The 20,539-nt window shown below is 42.3% G+C and overlaps 1 protein-coding gene across 7 annotated transcripts in view; it reads right to left on the bottom strand.

Annotated features, from left to right (window-relative positions):
- Positions 1-20,539, bottom strand: part of Vti1a (vesicle transport through interaction with t-SNAREs 1A) — a 318,582-nt gene that overhangs the window by 293,945 nt on the left and 4,098 nt on the right. For all 7 annotated transcript variants that reach the window (XM_052762508.1, XM_052762507.1, XM_052762511.1 and 4 more), the window contains exons 2-3: positions 20,347-20,405; positions 12,430-12,540 (exon numbers count right to left, since the gene is read on the bottom strand). In XM_052762508.1, the coding sequence (XP_052618468.1) occupies positions 12,430-12,540; positions 20,347-20,405 (170 nt within the window). The remainder of the gene's footprint in view (positions 1-12,429; positions 12,541-20,346; positions 20,406-20,539) is intronic.

Raw genomic sequence — 20,539 nt, forward strand, 5'->3', positions numbered from 1 at the left:
ATATTTTGTGCATGGAAAATTTTCAACCAGCTCCAAATTCGTGTCACCCTCACCCTGCTGACCTTCCAACCCATCTTGCAGTTTCCCACCTGCCTTTATTCTGCTCATTCAATATGACTATGTTCTTCTCTGAAACCCCTCTTTATTTCAAGTCTCAATTTGGATATCAGCTCCTACAAGGCATCTCTCTCAAAGCCCTTCCTTCTATAGTTATCCACAATATTCACACCAAGGCTGGATACCTCTCCCTATTTTCACACTCTACTCAATTGACCCCTCCATAATTCTGTTTACTATAGGTCTGCAATTAGTAAGGTTATAATCAGTATGAAAAATATGCAAATTTGGGGTTGAGGATATAGATCAGTGGCTAAGTGCTTGTCTCACACTTGTGAGGCCATAGGTTCAATTCCCAGGATCACACATCCAAATCCACAACAGCAAACTGTTGAGAAGTACCAAATCTAAAACTAAGGTCAACGAAGCAACAAAACGTCACCACCTTGGCAGTTTCCTTATTTGGCTTCCAGGTTTGCTCCTTCCTTTGACATACGAGTTTTACTGGTAGGAACTGGACTCGAGTCATTCACTTTCCACCATGTTATTTCTATGTTTCAGACCAATTTCTCGATAGATGGGAAATTCTGGAGCTTTTAAACTACTAGGCTGTTTGGTTGTTGGCTTGGGCATGCTACCAAGAACTCTCCTCATTCATGTTAACGACAACATTTAGGAGAAACTATAGACTTTCTCTGCCTCTAGTCACAATGGTGACTCCTAATGGTTTCTGGGAACTGTTAATTATTAGAAACTGGAGAAAGTATATGAAAGAAAGCCAAAGACATTGCATGTGTATTCTGAACTCCAGATGAAAACTCAGTACAAAGACAACTCTAAATAGTAATAAATGCATATGATAAAATGACATAGAATATATAATATCATAATTCCTCTACCTTTATTTCTGTCTCTATTCCCACAAGGTCAAGGAGAAAGCTTGCTTTCTGTTACCATAGATTAATTTCTAAGATGTCTTTTAAAAAACAAAATGTACTGGCACACAAAAGCAACGCAAATACGAAGGTCATGCCTGAGAATGCAATGGAAGACTTCATGTCTCAGCCTTTTGTGTAAGCTCCTGCAGCTCGCCCCCTGGAGCCCCGAGGACGATGGTTTACATTTTTTAGGATTTTCAAGGATCTTCTGACCTTGAGATACTTTAACCTTTTAATTCTGTAATTACAGGATTATTGTCTGTACACAGCAAAGTTGCCAACTAAAACTTAATGCAGCTCTCCAAGTGGTTTCCTATTTATGATCCTATTGGACCTTCATCCTTCCCCCTTCTGTAGGCAGCCTTCAAAGGTTCCTACCAGAGAAGTAAAGCACAGTACAGACATACACGTGTAAGAGGGCTCGAGACCACAGGCTCTGGGTTTTCTCACTACTTCCCACATGTGTCTTAGAAACGTGATCCATGACCAAATTTAGCTTAAATACAATATAAAAAAGTATTAACTACTTCTAGCAAACCTGCAACAATATTTATCTGATATTTTCGAAGTGTAAATAAAGCCTTTGAATAGAATCCCTGGATCAGACAGTATTTGCAGTGACTAACCCTGAGCCACATTCCTTCAATAAGGAAAAGGAAGAAAAGTTTAAACCTCACTAAAATAGCAACTATCAACCTGTAGGTTTCTAACTGAAATGAAAACTTTCTTCTCCCTGTTTAGTTTCAGTATCATGTGACCATGAATAAGACAACTGTACTCTCCTCTCCCTTCAGCTGAAATGTATTTGTCAGTTAGGCAAGAGCATAGTGAACAACGTGGAGGACTGTGGGGATGTGCTCCACACACAATATGCACCGGGTTAAAAACGTACAATGAGTATATGCAATGCAAAAATATCTAAAAGAAGAAAAAACAACAATTATTAGCTGGTGAGTATATGAAGAAGCAATGGCCAGTCATAAAGGTCCAACAAGTGTCCAAGGAAAACTTCAGAGCAAACAAAAAAGAGGCGGGGGGGGGTATCTTTGTTTTGACTCACAGGAAGTCATTTTAAGAAACTTGTTTAATTTTATAAATTAGATGCTTTACAGCAAGGCTAAGGCTGGGCAAAGTGTCCTTCCAAAGGATAACTGGATCCCCTCTCCTCATCTTAGGGATGAATTTCAATTCTGTCATTACCAATAGAAGAGCTCTCCATTTTCACAGCCGGGTTCCAGCTCTGAGGGAGAGCGTTCTTCGGAGGTGTTCAACAGTGAGTGGGGTGACAAGTAGACTGTTTCCTTAGTCTTCTAGGTCAAGCACGCTCTAGGAGCTTGGTGTCTGATAGGGCTGGGGAAATGAAGTCTCTGTCCCTGGTGTCCTATGGTGGCAACACTTGGGCACTTCAGAGACAGTTGAGCACTTACTCCATTATCTAACTTCTTAAAAGCAAGGCAAAAACAAACAATTTAAAGCAATTTGACTCCATATTTAAATTTTCTTATATCCTTAAATGATTTTTTCCAGCCTCGGAAGGACACAAATTCAAGCAAAATAACAAACAAAAATGAAACTATTTTTACACAAGGCCCACTGCCTGCCAGGTTTGTACTAAGTTAAAATCAATAGCAAAGTCTGGCAAAGTCCATCCGAGCCCTACTTTAACTTCTTGTACAAGAAAGCTTAAAATAGTTGACAGAGCACACGTCTTCAACTACTATTACACAGCTTGAAAACCTCACCCTGAAGATCAGATCTGGCACAGTCCCATCACCACCAGCTGAATGCCCTGAAAAGCTGTGTGCAAAGTCAAAAGTGCCTAACCCACTTTGAGCTCTGCTCTGAACCTCACCAATGCAGACGTGGGTAAAAGACAGTAAGAATAGCATAAAACGCAACTGAGAACTCATGGAAAAGAAATGAGACGTCAGAACCATTATCTATCATTTCAAGTTACCAACTTATTTTAGTTTGGCAAAGCACAAAATTGACGTGCTTTATTCAAATATTGTTGTAGCCCTAGGGCCTAAGTATGAAATATCTAGTTCAGTTGGTAGTGCTGTATTATACAGCCATGAATTTCCCTTGAGCATCAACTTTAAGAGGGCAATGAACAGATGGGAACTGGTTTGTTATGGAGTCTCTTCACAAATGTCATCCCGCACTGCCCTCCTCTCACCTTTCAGGTTTGAAGTGCACCAGGAAAGCACATTCATAAAAGACATTTCACTTAGAAATGAATTAGCTGCTGCTATGTCCAAGGAATCGAGGGTCACACCTGAGAAAGGAGCAGGATGCCATGGGAACCAAGTGAAAAGCATATGAGGTTGATGCCAGGGAGACGAAGCAGTGTGCGGATGGCGACGGCAGTCTCTGGCCATCCAGTTACAGAATATCAATCAGATGACTTCTGACCACGACACAGTTTGTAAGCAACTGGTGAAAAGTTTACTATTTATGAGCAAACAATTTAACATTAAGACAGAGATGGCTTTTTGACTATGGCAATTAACTTCCTCATGTTCCAAACACCAAATAACATTTTCCCATTAATTTTTAAACCAATGTGGCTTTAACTTAAAATAAACTGTACATCAAAAGAATGTAAAGTAAACAGCCAGGAACACAATTTGACGAATTGGATTTATTTAGTTTATTTCTCTAAACAGGGACCATTGGCTCTCTTTAATAGGCTGACAGTTGCACTGGGCTGGTTAATAAAACATTCAACACAGTGTCTTCAGCCAATATAGAAATGCAAATCCCATCAGAAATATTTTATTCATGAGGCAGTAATTTCTGTTACTACCATAGATGCTTCCTTTCTTTTTTTTTCTCCTTTTTTTTTAATGGCACTCTGCAAACAAACAGTGCCACCTAGTGACTAATGAGAAAACCAAATCTGTCACAGGCTCATAGTTAATCTCTCTATATAAAAATTTCTCTTATTTTCTAGTGAGATCACGAGTACAAGTAAACATCAAAAAAAGTTAAAAGTAGCTTGCCATTAAGAAGGATAATTAAGAAGACTTCTAAAACCAATAAACCACACACACATACACATACACACATTCACACATACATACACACACATCAATTTAGCATTTTCTCTAAAAAATACATACTTTAGCTACATAGAAAAATCAAGGTGCAAAGCTATACAGAGAAACCCTGCCTCGAAAAACTAAAAAAAAAAAAAAAGAAAGAAAAAAAGAAAAAAGAAAAGAAAAAGAAAAATCAAAACATTATAAAGCCTGAATAAAAAATGGGTTCCTTTAATCATAAAATGATTAAATGACAACATAATTTTAATTTTTTTAAGAAAGCATTGTTACGTAAGGAAAATTTTCATTTAAACAGCAAAGCCCATCTTAGACTCTAAGACCACAGAAAGGTAAGTTTACACAGGATGCATATGTGGGTACACACATATCTGTACCAGGGCACACGTGACCTATGCCATGGCTTCAGTGAATATGGAAGTTATTTTCACAAAAATAGAGGCCTACAGTACCTAAAGTCAACAGTCTCAAGACTGAGGTGGTTGTCATAAAATCAGTCACACTGGAAAAGTATTAAAGCTTCATAGATGAAGAAAATCTATTAAGGCCAACCTCAAAGTCAGCAGCAGGTAGGTCCAACAGGAAAACGCTTTCAACGCTTAGCTCAGGACCTACTTCCCTCCAGCACACATGATGGGGCGGGCTCAAGAGCACGAGCCTTCCATCCTCTTGGTGGCAAAACAGAGCAACACAGGGCGCGGCCCGCCTCACAGAGGGCAGTAACTCCAGCTGAAAGCAGGCTTTTGGTGTCTTCCTACCATGCTGGTTCACTTTCTGTGTTCATCTTTGAAATCAACAAGGCCCTCTAAGCAGAGTTCCCAAGGTTAAGAGTCTAAACAAGACTCTTACAAACAAAGATGGCAGGTTGCATGACAGCTTTCTAATCATTTTCCCTGAGGGGACTGACAAAATCCTCTTCTTAAGGAGAAGCATATGTACACACATGTGTGTGCGATCTAAATAGACCACTGCCTTTCCCCTGAAAGGTCACAAGCATGTACAAATGCCTAAAAGAAACAGTCGACAGTTTCTGATTAAGAAATATTGAAAATGTAAAATGAGTTCAAAGTTCAACCAGCTCTGGGAACCACACACGTCTGCTAGCCTTGTCAACACTGTGTGTTATGGTGATATTTTATTTGTATTAAAATGTTATTTGTATGTTAATAAATAAAGTTGCCCGGGGGTCAGAGCTATTAGCAAGCCATAGGAAAGCAGGGCAGTGGTAGCGTACGCTTGTAATTCCAGCACTTGGTAGGCAGAGCTGGGTAAGTCTCTGTGTGTTCAGGGATACAGCCATTATTGGATACACATGCCTTTAATCTTAATACCAATCATGGAAAACCTGGAGGCCTATACAGACAGGCTGTGAGAAGGCGGTCATGTGGTTGGGTTTACAACCAATGAGAAGGCAGGACAGGAACTCTATATAAAGACTTTAACACAGGGGTAGCTCTGGTTCGGAGAGGTAGGACCACCGCAGGAGGAAGGGTAAGGTTTTAGCTCTTAGCTCTGACCTCTTGGCTTTCTTCTTTGCATTGGTTCTGTGTTTCTTATTTAATAAGAAGGTTGGATACATCTACAGTGTGTCTCCCTAAAGGGGGTACCTTAGAAAAGAATCCCAGTGGCATTACACCCTGGAGTCTTCGAAACCCCGAAATCACAGTCTCTTTCTCCTACAATTGTTTGAGAGTTCAATGAACAATACACATTAAATGTTCAGCCCCAGTCTACCGATGGTTGGTACATTTTAACATGGAGGAGAAACAGAACAGAAATGATCTGATGATCTACAATAGAAGTGTGTGAAGGGTCCAGAACACAAACCTGCCAAGTGGTATTAAGAACTGCAAAACTAGATACTCGTTACTAATGTGCTTTCTTAGAAATGATCCTGATTAAAAGCTCCTTCGAATATGTTCACTGCAGCACAATAAGTTGTAAAGGAAATAAATAGTAACATACAGGTTTTCAACAAAAGTTAACATCACTGAATAAATAACATGCTCCAGTTAAAATGATCTAGAATTTATAGATATCAAAAATGTAAATATTAAAACATACATTTTTAAAATGTGGATGGTATGACAGCATTATTATGGAAAGTTATGCAAAGGAAAGAAGAAATTGGAAAACAACCATCCAAAATGTAAAACCTGACCCTCCTGGAGCAATAGGTCTAAGGTGATTTTGTTCTTCTGTCTACTTTTCTTTGCTTTTCAAAATCTTTTGGAATCCTTTGCTATTTTTATACAGAATGAAGAAGTATAATCTTTGTAAACAGTAGACATGTTATGTGTACATGGTGAAGGGGAGGTTCTTTGCTCAGACGGTCCTGTCCAGTCTGGTATTGCTCAGGGATTCATCATGACCACAGATACATGTTAATACAAAGAGGCTTTTTATTTAGGTACTGGCATCCAATGTAAGGCCAGGACTGCACACGGGAGCACTCCTGAGACACAGCCCCTAACCACATTAGCCCTATGCTTATCAAGGCAAACCCACAAGATTCTATGTATTCCGTCTGTGTAGGCAGAGTCTGACTTTAACACATGTCTTGCAGCTGTCCTAGTCATCTTTTCACAGAGTGAGTAAGTTTGATTACAAAAGCAAATATAGCAGTCTTATGACCTACTTAAAACAGCAAATTTTAAAAGATCAGTCAATTTAAGAACAGTCTTCAATGTCTGGAAAAAAAAAAAAAGGGAAGTGGGCTGCTAGGGTACAGGCCTGTACAAGTTAGGGGCCTGTTTTGCTTTTTGGTCTCTCAAGTATAGTAAGTCTACACTTTACATGTAATGTTCACCATCACATTAGCTCCTGTATTTCTTGCTAGAATACATGTATGTTCCTGCAAGAAGGTTCAAGTATGTGATAATTGCTACATATTAAAGCTGAGACCAGCCATACTTCTAAACATGCTTTGAATGTTTCCTACAGTTCCCACAAAGATTATCTTGGGCAGCCACAAGTAAAAGGAAACAGAATGTAAACAGAAGCATCAAGTTCTTCACCTTTTGAAGAAAAAAAAAATTTACATTCCTCTTTCTCATTCCCACTTCTTTAGTCCCAGACTTTAAAAAGAAGATGTGTGCAGGCTGGCTGTCCACAGACACTCAAGTTGTCTGCCACCTGTGAAAAGAGACAGCACAGGTAACAGCAGTAAAAGCTTCCAGCTGTTTCACACCATCCTTTGAACCCTGACCTAAGGGACCGACTCCAGCGGTCTGCAGGCAGCTGGATTTCTGGGCGCATTCAGCCTCACTGCGGAGACTGTCAATAGAAGTGCCTCTCTCTGATGCAGGCAGCTCTGCTCTGGGAGCTGGACTAACAATCACATCACATGGCCTGCCAGACAGGAAAGGACAGCACTCTGGCACCCTGACCTGGGAGAGGAGTGGACTTAGACTGGGGGACAGAGTGTCACTTCCAACTCCATCACAGTCTGACCCTCCTTGCTGTGGGAGTGTGCTGTCTTAAAGGAAGCTCAGCTCTGCAACAAGAAAAAAATGCAACCACAGAAGTCAACCACAAGATGGTGCGAGCTAGCATCACAATGCAACATCAGCTGTCCCAAGCGCTCAACAGATCTTTAGTCCCTGGTTCACCACACACTTTTCCAATTCCTTGCTATTTACTGAGTCTTGGCCAAACATCTTATACATGTTTGTAACTTTAAAAAAACAACTTCAATGGGGTTTATTTATTGTGTTTTGTTAAGAAACAATCTTAAATTTGAAGGGGGAAAAAACAACGCTCGGCTCACTGTTTTTCTCCTTTCACTGGTTCATTTTCTCTGAATATTTTGACATCATGGCCTTTCTCTGCTAACCTCGTGTGCTCTCTCCCAGGAACTGAACCGCTCTTACCTGTTAACTCCTGAACTAACTGCTTCACACATCTTGTTTTTCAAGCCCTAGGGAAGCTCACACCAATACTGACAACATAAATTCCAAGAGCAACATGACACACCTGCACTTTCATCTTCTCAGGAGTCCCCTCCAAGGTCCATATTAGAGTTTCAACTCCACAAAAACAACACCATTATGCTGATCCAAATTCAGGCTGTATTCCAGAACTTAGGACAGGGCCTAGCATACAGTAGGGCTAAAGAAGACTTGATGAACACCTGTAATCCATCTGAGCCTCCTTGATTCTATGGTTGTATGTTGAAACCAGTAATCCACAACCATTCTGTCTAGAGACCATAACGTGAGATGAAAGACTGTATGTTAAAGAACTTTACAAACTGCCAATTGTGGTGATATTTTATTTGTGCTGAAATGTGGTGGTATTTTATTTGTATGTTAATAAATAAAGTTTGCCTGGAGATCAGAGGTCATAGCAAGCCATTAACACAGGTCAGGCAGTGGTAGCACACGCCCTTAATTCAATCACTTGGCATGCAGGGTCTCTATGTGTTCAAGGACACACTAGGGAACAGCCAAGTGTGATGACACACGCCTTTAATCCCAGTACCAACCATAGAGACCTGGAGGTCTGTACAGACAGGCAGTGGCAAGGAAAGTGAGGTAGCTGGGCTAAGAGCCAATGAGAGGGCAGAACAACAAAGTAATAAAGGTGCAGGTTAGACAGGAAGTAGCCCCCCTTTTGGTAGCTGCAGAGCTGGAGAGGTAAGGTTGGTGGCTATCATTATTTCCCTGATCTCTAAGGCTTCCACCCCTATATTTGGGTCAGTGTTCCTTATTTAATAAGACCGGTTAGAAATTCGTCTACAGCCAATCACTATGAGCTATCAGTGGGAGATGAGCAGAAAGACAAATGTCACATGTCCTCACTCACTTATGGAAACAGATGTCAATCCATAGAAACACAAGTAGAACAGTGGTCACCAGAGTCAGGAAAGGGCAAAGGGAGGCAAAAGAAATTAAGAGGGGCTTTTTAGGTATAAAAAAAAAAAAAAAAAGTGGTAGTGTGGGGAACAGTAGTCATGGGCAGAGAGGGGGCAGACTTGATCTATACAGTGGGTATATGCATGCATGGAAATGCTCCGGTGAACCCTATTAATATGCAATTAGAACATATTTAATCTTAAAAATAAAAAAGGATTGGCTAGGGGCTCGGCTCAGTGGTTAAGAGTACTGGCTGCTCTTCCAGAGGACCCAGGTTCCCAACACCACATGGTGGCTCACTACTGTCTGTAACTCCAGTTCTAGGGGATCCAACACCCTCTTCTTCCTCTGCTGATCCCAGGCATGCAAGTGGTGCACAGACATACATGAAAGCAAACTACTAGTGCACATTTTTAAAAAGTGTTTTAATACTAGGCATGGTAGAGCACACCTTTAATCCCAGCACTTGGGAGGCAGAGGCAGGAGCAGCTCTGTGAGCTCAAGGCTAGCCTGTTCTATATAGTAAGTTCTAGGCTAGCCAGAGGTACATAGTGAGACCAACCCTTCCCTCAAAATAAAAAAAAAAAAAAAAAAAAGGTAAGTAAATACATGAATAAAAAGCACTGGTGAATGTTTCCAGACAAGAGAAGCAAGCTGAAACAGTGAGTATTTACATACGTAAACATGATTACTTAGTGACGTCATAGGAAATGACATTTAAGTTCACGGTTGTTGGTTCCATTTTTCTTCATAGTAGAAAATATAACAGAGAAAGGAACACTCATCCAAAAATATAACTTCTAAATACCTAAAGTAAAGGAGTCTACCCAAAATTAATCTCCTTGGGGAAACAAGTAGATTAAACACTGGGTTAGGTGATGTGGAAGCTATGGAAGTGAGGTAATCTAGCATCTAACATGAAAACACTGAAATGAAACTCAGGGTTCTGGGTAATTTAGTGTCTAACACGAAAACACTGAAATGAAAGTCGGGGTTCTGGGTAACTTAGTGTCTAACATGAAAACACTGAAATGAAGCGCAGGGTTCTGGGTAATTTAGTGTCTAACATGAAAACATTGAAAGTCGGGGTTCTGGGTAAGAGCGTCTAACATGAAAACATTGAAATGAAAGTCGGGGTTCTGGGTAATTTAACATCTAACATGAAAAGGTTGAAATGAAAGTCGGGATTCTGGGTTGAGCTGTATCTCCAAGTTTACATGCCGAAGCCCTAGTTCCCATTACACAGCATGTAGAGGTACTTCAGAGAACTGGTCTTCTAAGAGGAGATTAAATTCCAATGGGGTCACTAGTATGTGCAAGGAGATGTTGTAAGGACAAGAAGAAGCCATCCACAGACAGGAGAGAAGCCTTGCAATGGGGTCACCTTTTCTGGCCTCCAGACTGTGGCCTTCTGTTAAGACAGCTCTCCTAAATGATACATTTGTTGCTGGGTTTTAGGGGTGTTGGGGGAAGCACTCAAAAGAAAAAAAATTTCTGCAAAAGTATTCCATAAAAATGAGATAAGCGAATTAAGAATAATCCCTACAGATATTTTACTGTTATCGTTACTTATCACTGGACAGTAATCTTAGAATTTTCTTTTTTGTTTTTGTTTTTGTTTTTTCGAGACAGGGTTTCTCTGTGTTGTTTTGGTGCCTGTCCTGGATCTTGCTCTGTAGACCAGGCTGGCCTTGAACTCACAGAGATCTGCCTGGCTCTGCCTCCTGAGTGCTGGGATTAAAAGCCAGGCCAGAATTTTCTAAGTATAAATTGGAGTTGACAAGTTCTGTTTTTTAATGCACTATATAGGACACAAATTATCAAATCAGTGTCATTTTCTTCCTATCCCAAATTTCTTCTGCAAGAGAAGTCAGCCTCTCAAAGAGCAGTTGGAGAAGATTTGACCCAGTGGAACACAGGAACTAAACAATGACATTTGGAACCATCATAGACCCCCACGCTACCACCACCATCACCACCACCCAGCGTGTGCCTTTTTTAAAAATAGGAACACAGTGGCATTTCTATCAGAGTGACTTATGGTTTGGAACTTCAATGTCCCTCCCAAAGCTCACACATTAAGGCTTAGTAGGCTGTCTGTCAGGGCCCGACTGGAAGGCGGAGTCTTTAGGAAATGGGGCCTGTGAGGAAGTCTGGCAGTGCGGGATGTCCTGGATGGGGACGGGGACAGTGGCTACTTCCTTTCTCTCTTTGACCCGGCCACCACAAAGAACTGTTTTGCTTCAGCACGATGTTCTAATAGCCACAGATGGAGTCCTCTGCCACTTGGAGCCAAATCTGCCTTTCCTCCTCACCTGCCACCTCTCAGCTCTCAGCAGCCTCTCACCGTCCCTCACCATAGCTGACTAACACAGTGACTAATGCAGCCTTCTTCCTTCTCAGGGAATTTCCCACTGAGATGTAAGTCAGAATGCTTCCGAGCTCAGAAGCATTTCCCTGAATCCCACTGCCACTGGTAGGAAGGTATAATGCAGTCTAGAAGTGTACTTTCCAAATAAAAAACTAAGGGGGAGCCAGACACAGAAGGATCCTTATAAATTCTTTACCCAGATTCACAAACACAGCAGATTTGTGTGACAAAACGTAACTGTGTCACTCACAGGTAAGGGACAATTCTTTCCTCACCTGCATGTTCTTTTACTTTAAATGTGAAGAGTATGAAATTTAATTTGTTTATTGAAATCCTAGTTTGCTATGCCCATCTATACAGAACAATTGTTACCATTGCATATACTACTTTATCTCTTTATCATTCACAGTATTTTATCAGTGTATTTCTCTGAGTCCTAAAGTTGTGGTGAAATCCAAATGACATAGAATGTACTACTCTAGGTCCTTCTAGGTGCCTAGCAAACCGAGGCTAGACAAATTCACAGTACGGAGCTGTTGAACCCACTTCTTATAGAATGCAAAGTCTACACGTCCAGCAGCTCTCCATTCTCCTTGCCCCGTCCCAGCAAGTACGGTTCTACTTTCTGTTTCTGGGTCTGACCATTCTGGAAACTTTGTACAAGAGGATGGACACCTCATCTGTCTTCTGGGCGTGACTTCTTTCCTTTTGCCTCGGGTCCTCAAGGACCTGCTATGCTGTAGCATATTCAGAAGGCTGACACGCACCACCTTGCCCAGTTGTTTACATGACTGCTGGGTTTCCAAACTCGGTCCTCATGCTTGTGTGGCAGCTGACCCCCTGAGCCATCTACTCAGCCCCATGAACTAGAAAAGAATTGTAACCAATGCTAAATACTAGTAAGTACTATGCTGACTCAAGGACTGAGCATCTTGGATCTAGCTGAGAGCCATGTCCTCCAACTCCCATCATTTGCCACCTCTAATTCCTGTCATCTTCCTAAACAAACCTGTGTTCATCTTTTGCAGGAGCTCTGAGACTGTGTATTTAATGCTGACTAAGGCCTGGGGAGGAAACAGCAAAGAAATGAAGCACAAGTGCCAGCTTCACACTCTGAAGAGAGCAGAGGGGGGAACCAAACTCACAAAATCTGTTTCCAGCTTTCCCATTTCTTGCTTGTAGCTTCTCATTCTGTTGCTGTACATTCCTCGACTTTGGGGTGGAATTTCTCGGACTTCCAAATCCATCTGTTCAAGCTGAAGTGGGGAGAGAAAAAAGTGAATCACATGCATATTCTTTTTTTTTTTTTATTTTTATTTTGCAATACAATTCAGTTCTACATATCAGCCACGGATTCCCCCATTCTCCCCCCTCAGGCCCCCCTCACTTTTCCCCCAGCCCACCCCCCAGTCCCACCTCCTCCAGGGCAAAGCCTCCCCCGAGGACTGAGATCAACCTGGTAGACTCAGTCCAGGCAGGTCCAGTCCCCTCCTCTGAGGCCGAGCCAAGCGATCCTGCATAGGCCCCAGGTTTCAAACAGCCAACTCATGCAATGAGCATAGGACCCGGTCCCACTGCCTGGATGCCTCCCAAACAGATCAAGCCAATCAACTGTCTCACCCATTCAGAGGGCCTGATCCAGTTGGTGACCCCTCAGCCATTGGTTCATAGTTTATGTGTTTCCATTCGTTTGGCTATTTGTCCCTGTGCTTTATCCAACCTTGGTCTCAACAATTCTCGCTCATATAAACCCTCCTCATTCTCGCTAATTGGACTCCCAGAGATCCACCCGGGGCCTAGTCATGGATCTCTGCATCCAGATCCCTCAGACGTTGGATGGGGTTTCTAGCACGACAATTAGGGTGTTTGGCCATCCCATCACCAGAGTAGGTCAGTTCGGGCCACATGCATATTCTTTATTCGCCCAAATGGTTAACGCTAAAAGAATTAGATTCTAAGTCCTGGATTTGCAGCTGAGGAAGCAGAACTACGGTGCTGGCTGATGACGATCAAGTAACACTGGAAATGCTTTAGTGCTTGCATCCTGATTGGCTCAGGAAGCAGAGAGAATGGCAGCGGCTGCTAAGCTGCTTGCTTTGTTGAGAACTGTGCGTTAATTAAAACACTCTCATGAACTTGTCTGCTTGCTTTGTTGAGAATTGTGCGTTAATTAAAACACTCTCATGAACTTGTCCTCCTTGGATCAGCCCGTTGTTCGGTGCAACCTGATCTGGTCTTCTCACTGTGACTCTCCAGAAAGATGGGAGATTGTTTCCCGTGGCTCACCTGTGAAGCAGCAGCCTGGCTTGGTCATATAAGGAAATTCCTCTGAGAAAGTCTTTCCTAATTAGGAAAATCACATACAACCAACATGTGACCTCGGCCGCCAGCCTAACTCTTACACGTTAAAACCACACTGATGAGGCACTAATGGATACGGCAATATGTTAGTTGCACCTTGCTCACTGAAATCACAGCAGGGCATGCTTTAGCATCTGTCACCCTGTAACACTTTGGATACAGCACTTGAGAGTTTAATAGGTGCTGAGAGAGACATGCAATAACGGTTCAGAGTCCAGGCTTCGCAGTGAGACAATGTTCACACTGCAGGCTACTACTCACCAGTCATGGGGGCCTCAACGGAGGTCTTAATGACCCTCTGCCTCATCTTTCCTCACCTCTAAGAATAATCTCTTTCCTAGGACAGTCATGAAAATTAAATGAGTAATCCCTATAATGTGCTTAAAGCACTGTATCACTAGGTTGACAGTAACTATAGTAATAGTTACAAAGAAATAGAGCAAGCACTCTACAAGGCAGCAGAGGAAGCTAATTTGTACATGCCCCTAAAAGAGGAAAGACCAGGAACAAGAGCAAATTGGCCCAGACTATGGCAATAACATCCACAGAAAAAGATAGCAAAAAAAAAAAAAAAAAAAAGATGTTTTTGCCTCTGAGAGCATTCCAACACATCATGGCCAACACAAGCTTATCACCTAGCGTCTACTGGTGAAGACTGAATAACTATAGTAGAATACAGATGGACCAAACAGGAAATTGTAATTAAGATATGTACTTTTATAAGAAAAGGAGATACTTTTAATTAGCTCTTTTCAAACAGTGATCGTGTAAGTAACTGAGATAGCTCATCATAAATGTGAAGGCCTAATATCCCTTCCTAAGGAGACATTTAGTGTGTCAGTTTACCCATCAGTGGCATGTTAGCTGCTCTTATAAAAATGCTATGAATGTAGGTGAGACCACTTTGAGACTGCTTTTCATTCTATCAATGTATAACCAAAAGCAGGATTTCTTTTCCACTGTCATTAATCATTTTAACATTATGCTTTATATTTCTTTTGCTAAATTTCCTAAAAAGTAGCTAGAGTCTCTCACTAAACCCATTACTCACTGTAGCTAGAGTTTTCCTGCCTGGCCCACAGTCAGGACAAATCTCTCTCACCTGCCAGCCCCACAGCCCCTCAGACCCAACCAAGTAAACACAGAGACTTATATTGGTTACAAACTGTATGGCCGTGGCAGGCTTCTTGCCAACTGTTCTTACAGCTTAAATTAATCCATTTCTATTAATCTATACCTTGCCACATGGCTCGTGGCTTACCGGCATCTTCACATGCTGTTTCTCATCGTGGAGGCTGGCAGTGTCTCTCTGTCTCAGCCTTCCACTTCCCAGCTTTATTCTCCTCCTTGTCCCGCCTATACTTCCTGCCTGGCCACTGACCAATCAGTGATTTATTGACCAATCAGCAACACACTTGACATACAGACCATCCCACAGCAGCTCACCAGTTGGCTAGAATAGCTGGCCAGCTCCAAGGATCTGCCTATCTCCCTTCCCTGACCTCCCAGTGCCAGGTTTAGACATACACAACCTAGCCCAGTTGTTTACATGACTGCTAGGTTTCCAAACTTGGGTCCCCAGGCTTGTGTGGCAAGAAATGAAATCATCACTATCAAGGCACTGAAGTCTCTGACGGCATCACTGTTTCTGCCTTTGCGTTTTAGTTTTTGAGGTTAGCATACGAAGTAGTGGGTTTACTGAGGCATTTCCAAACACTTTGCTGTCATTTGTCCCCACCCCTTGTCTCCCTCTGGCTGCTCAGCTTCCTCCTCCATTTTTCTCCTCTTCTCTCATGTCACATGCATTCAATCACCCTTTTTTCTCTCTCCTTCCCTTAAGAACTCTCCACTGCTCACCGTCACCTTCCTAGTTTATTGTCGCCCCCACCCCCACCCCCCAACACACACACACCTTCTCTCTCCATCTAGGATCTGTGTAGCAAAAACAAAAAGTCTCTGTTTTTCTGAGTCTGGCTTCTTCTACTTAAGTTTCCAGTCCCATCCACTTTCCTGCAAATGTCATGATTCCATCTTTACAGGAGAATATAATTCCATTATGTATGCATCACATTTCTTTATCCATTCGTCAGTCAGTGGACATTCAGGTAGCTTCCATGTCTTATCTACTGTGGACATGTGGGTATGTAAGTATCTCTGGCAGGACATAGAAGTCCCTTGGATATACACAACAGTGGCATACCTGTGTCATTTGGCATTTCCACTTGGAGAGTTTTAAGAACCCTCCGTATTGATTTCCATACTCCTCTGTAGTCTTCATTCACGGCAACAGTGAACACGTTCCTTTCTCCAACATCCTTGCCATACTGGTTACCTTTTGGTTTGGTTTGCTTTTTTAATTTTTTTTGAGACAGTGTCTAATATAGCCCAGGCTAGCCTTGAACTTACTGTATACCCGAGGAGATGACCTCTAAACTTCTGCTCCTCCTGCCTCTTCTTGAGATTCCAGCATCTGCCACTCCCCGGGTCCTCACCCTTGGATGTGAGCTACTGACAGAAAAACGGGACCTCTAGGGCTTTAGCTTGCATTTCCCTGATGGGAAGATTGTGAAACACTTTCTACCAGCCTGTTTCTTTGACTGGAAGATCTGTTTTCTTGTGCCTAGTTTTTACAGTTCTTTACATTTCCTACACACTAAGCCTCCCCCCGACACACCTGAAGTATAGCTGGCCAAGATTTTTCTCCCGACCCGTAGGTTGTCTCTTCACTTTGGTAATTATCTCCTTTGCTTTGTGAAGTTTTTCACTTTCCTGTAATCTTATCTGTCAGTCTTTGGAGCTATATTCTGTTAGAGTCCTTAGGAAAGGTCTTGCTTCGGCCTGTATCTTACAGTGTTTTTCACAGCTGGAGAGATGGCTCAAGGTGAGCTTACTGGCTGCCTTGCCAAGGACATGAGTTTGATTGCTGGACTCTCTGCCACGTAACTTTGCAGCCTCTTGTGAGTCCAGCTTCAGGTGATCTGACACCATCTTCTGGCCTCTGTGAGCACCCACAAACATGTATGTGCTCACATACACATAAATAAAGATAAATGCGCTTGCCGTAGCAGTTTCAAGCTTTACACAAAGTTCTTTGGTTCCTTTTCAACTGATTTTTGTGTAGGATGAGAGGGAAGCATCTACTTTCACTCTTCTACACGTGGGATGCAGTCTTCACAGCACTATTTGCTGTAAAGGCTGCCTATTCTGCAATGGGTGTTTCTGATACCTATGTAAAACAAAACAGGTGGCGTAGTTATGTGAGTTTGTTTCTGGGTTCCATTCCAGTGGTCTCCACAGCTGTTTCTGTGCCAGTCCCCATACTCCTTAGTTACCATGGCTCTGTAGTATCACTTGCGATCAGGTTTCATGGTGCTCCACGCACTGGTGTTTATGCTGAGGATCACTTTGGCTACGTGGGATCCTTTGCGCTTCCATATGAATTCTGCATTGCTTTTTCTAGCTTTATGAAGAATGGCACTGGGGTTTTGATGGAGAGTAAACTAAACATGTAGATAATCTGCAAAAATATAGCCATTTTCATAATATTAATTTTGCCAATCTGTAAGCATGGAAAGGTTTGTCATCTCCTGGTTCTCTTTTTCAACATCTTTAGTGTCATAAAGTTTATATTACTGAGGTCTCATTTCCTTGGTAGTTTTGTTCTTATTTCTTTTCTTTTTTGAAGAACTGTAAATGGGAATTTTTTTTCTTGATCTCTTTCTTGATAAGTTCATTCATTATTGACTGACTTTTGCACAGTAATGTTGTATCCGACTGCTTGGCTGCGAGTGCACACTAGATCTAAGCACTGTCTAGAGAAGTCTTTAGGATCTTTCAAATAGGACCATGTCATCTTGAAAGGGTGACAATTTGGCCTCTTCCTTCCCTGGCTGTATTCTTTTCAGTTCTTTCTCATCATATCACTCTACTTGGACTCCAGTCTTACTCAGCACGTAAGACTGGAGAGTGTAGACCTCTGTAAGTATTTATTTCTTGTAAAGTAAAATATGTCTTATTAGAATCAAGAATAAGGACCACATATACTCATTCTGTTTTCACGACACTCATGTAGCCACTGAAGAGTAGAACACATGGTAAGTCCAGTAAGTACAGTGTCCACAGACTACTACAACCATCCTAGCAGTCAAATCAAAATCAAGCTTTTCTGTCAGCTTCCTCATCAAAAGAACAACATATAATCTAAGATATCATTAAAACTAAATAATTCAACTTTCTGAACATTTTGAACAAACAAAAATGTTTATTTTAGACTCAAATCTTTATATTACTAATAATAAAGTATTGCAAGCTCCATGAGGGCTTAGTTATGGTAGAACCTCAATCCTAAAGAGACCAGCTTTTTCTCATTATCAAGCAAACAAAATGTCTCCAGAGAGTAAAGAAATACAAATAGTAGTTCTGAAGAGGAAAAATATATCAAGACCCCCATACAACTGACCGGTTGTATCATTTATAGTCATCCCACTAACCAGAAGGAAGAAGTGTACTGATTGGATGCTTTGCATCTAAAGTCAGTATCTTCATATGAAAGGCAAGAAACTGAAAGAAACAGCTAATATAAAACGAAAGAGAAGGGGGCTGGAGAGATGGCTCAGTGGTTAAGAGCACTGGCTGCTCTTCCAGAGGTCCTGGGTTCAATTCCCAGCACCCACATGGCAGCTCACAGCTGTCTGTAATTCTAGTTCCAGGGGATCTGACACCAAAAAAAGAAAAGAAAAGAAAAGAGAAGGAAGGAGAAAAGGATAAAGAAAGAGAGGCATTAGAAGCTGTAGAAACGGAGATGGAGACTATGGTAGCAGCCTGCAGCACCTACAAGTCATACGGCACAGAGACAGTTAGCCATTCTGACCACAAGGAGAACAAGAGACAGTGAAAACTGAGGAGCAGCTCTGTAGGTCCCAGTCATGTCGACCCCAGGAAAAGAATGCTGTGCAATGGGGGACAACTTCCTCCTTGAAACCCCCAAATCTGCTGCCTCTGGTACATGGCTCCACCACCAAGTATTATCCAAATGTCAGGCTCTTCGGCTGCCCTCTAGAGAAGTCTCTGCCTTCCCAGAGATTCAAAATGCCCTTGAACTACCTAAGGGTCCAAGGAGGTTCTGAAGAAAAACAATATTCAAGAAGCCTGAACCCCTAGCCACACCTAAGGTAGTGTTGCAAAAGTTATGAGTAAATAACAGCAGTTAATGGAAATCCTTCAGAAAACTGCCCTCAGTCTACCAGTACAGGTACGGAAGGAACACCAAATGGTGACCTCAGCACTCAGACAAGCCACCCACTCACTCGGCCCATGATACACAGCAACTATCTATCCAACAGTTCCTACAACACTTGGCTTTCAACACCCACAACTGGAACAAAATACGTTTCCCTCTTTTGCTCCCTTGGATTTATCGTCATGAAAAGGCAGTGTATGAGCCAGGGCTCAAGGTATAAGACACCCAAGCACAAGGCCTATAGAGCACCCAGGAGAGTGTGGGACCTCAGGCCCCACATTTCCTGCCTTTTTCTAAGCCTTGGTCCTCATCTATAATGGTGGTGGCAACATACTAAACATCACTCTGCCATGATTTTCTGATGCTCCTACAGGGTTCTCTGTGCATGAATGTGATTTTCTAACAAGTCTGTCCACATCATATCTCAAGGTCTGTTCACACAGAGCAACCGAAGAATGAACTACGACTCGCTGGGACAAAGAGCAGGCTTGCTTCCAGCTGTACGTGGCTTACTGCCCCGGCTTTGTGTTCCCGCTGGAAGCAAGTGTTTGCATCTCCTCGGTGGACACTGGGGCTCAGGGAACTAAAGCACCACACTGACACCCTGGCAGCTGCTTCTGTTGTAACAGGAGCTTCAGCGTCTCACTCGGGAGCCTCCTGTCCTGGGAGCTGCAGCAAACGGCTCAGTCAGCAAAGTGCTTGCCACACAAGTAGGAGGATCTGAGTTCTGATCACACAACCACATAAAAGCTGGCTGTGGCGAGACGCATGCCTGCAATTTCAGTCCTTGGAAAGGAGACTCGGGATCTCTGGAGCTCGATGGACAGCCATTCTAGGTGAGTCAGTGAGCCTGGGGTCTAGGGAGAGACCTTCCCTCAAAACAGAAGGTGGAGAGAAATTGAACAAGACACCTGATGTCAACTTCGGGCCTCCACACCAATATGTACTTATGTGCACACATATGCATGTACACATGTACACACACACACACACACACACACACACACACACACACACACACACACAAGAAATCTCACAACTTCTGTGGACATCCATAGGGACTGGCGAACTTCTTCAGCTTCCAAGTTGGTGGCAATCTTAGACTTTCATCAGTTTTGAAAGACAAGTTATCCCACAGGGGGTTTGAGAGAGTTAAAGATTATAACACAATGCACTTCCCCTAGTGTGTGGTGTGCCTTTACCAAACATTAGCTACTAAGATCATGTACTAAGAGAGTGGTTCTTAGGAGGTGTATTCTGAAGGAATATAAATTAGAGGTTGACATTTAATCAGCCACGTTATTAAAAAGAGTAAGATCTCTAGATGCTACTAAATCTCCTTGACTCTGAAAAGGGATGAACTGGGAAGTGGGAGGCAAGTGCACGCATGTGCACAGCACACACAGCGGGCTCTGGGGTCGGTTCAAGGGGTTGTGTTCAGTACACCCCTAAGGCTACGCACCAGTTCTCTGGCCTCTTCAAGCTGTTTCTCCACGTTGGCAACCATTTGCTTCTTCTCATCTAAAACAAGCGATATCAAAGAAATGATGATTATACGACATAAACTGAATATGCAGTGTTCTCAACCTTCCTAATGCTGCAACCCTTTAATACAGTTCCTCATGTTGTGGGGACCCACAACCATATTATTATTT

The sequence above is a fragment of the Peromyscus californicus genome, unplaced genomic scaffold (genome assembly GCF_007827085.1).
Source record: "Peromyscus californicus insignis strain IS unplaced genomic scaffold, ASM782708v3 Scaffold_4__1_contigs__length_199733344, whole genome shotgun sequence".
Lineage (NCBI taxonomy): Eukaryota > Metazoa > Chordata > Mammalia > Rodentia > Cricetidae > Peromyscus > Peromyscus californicus.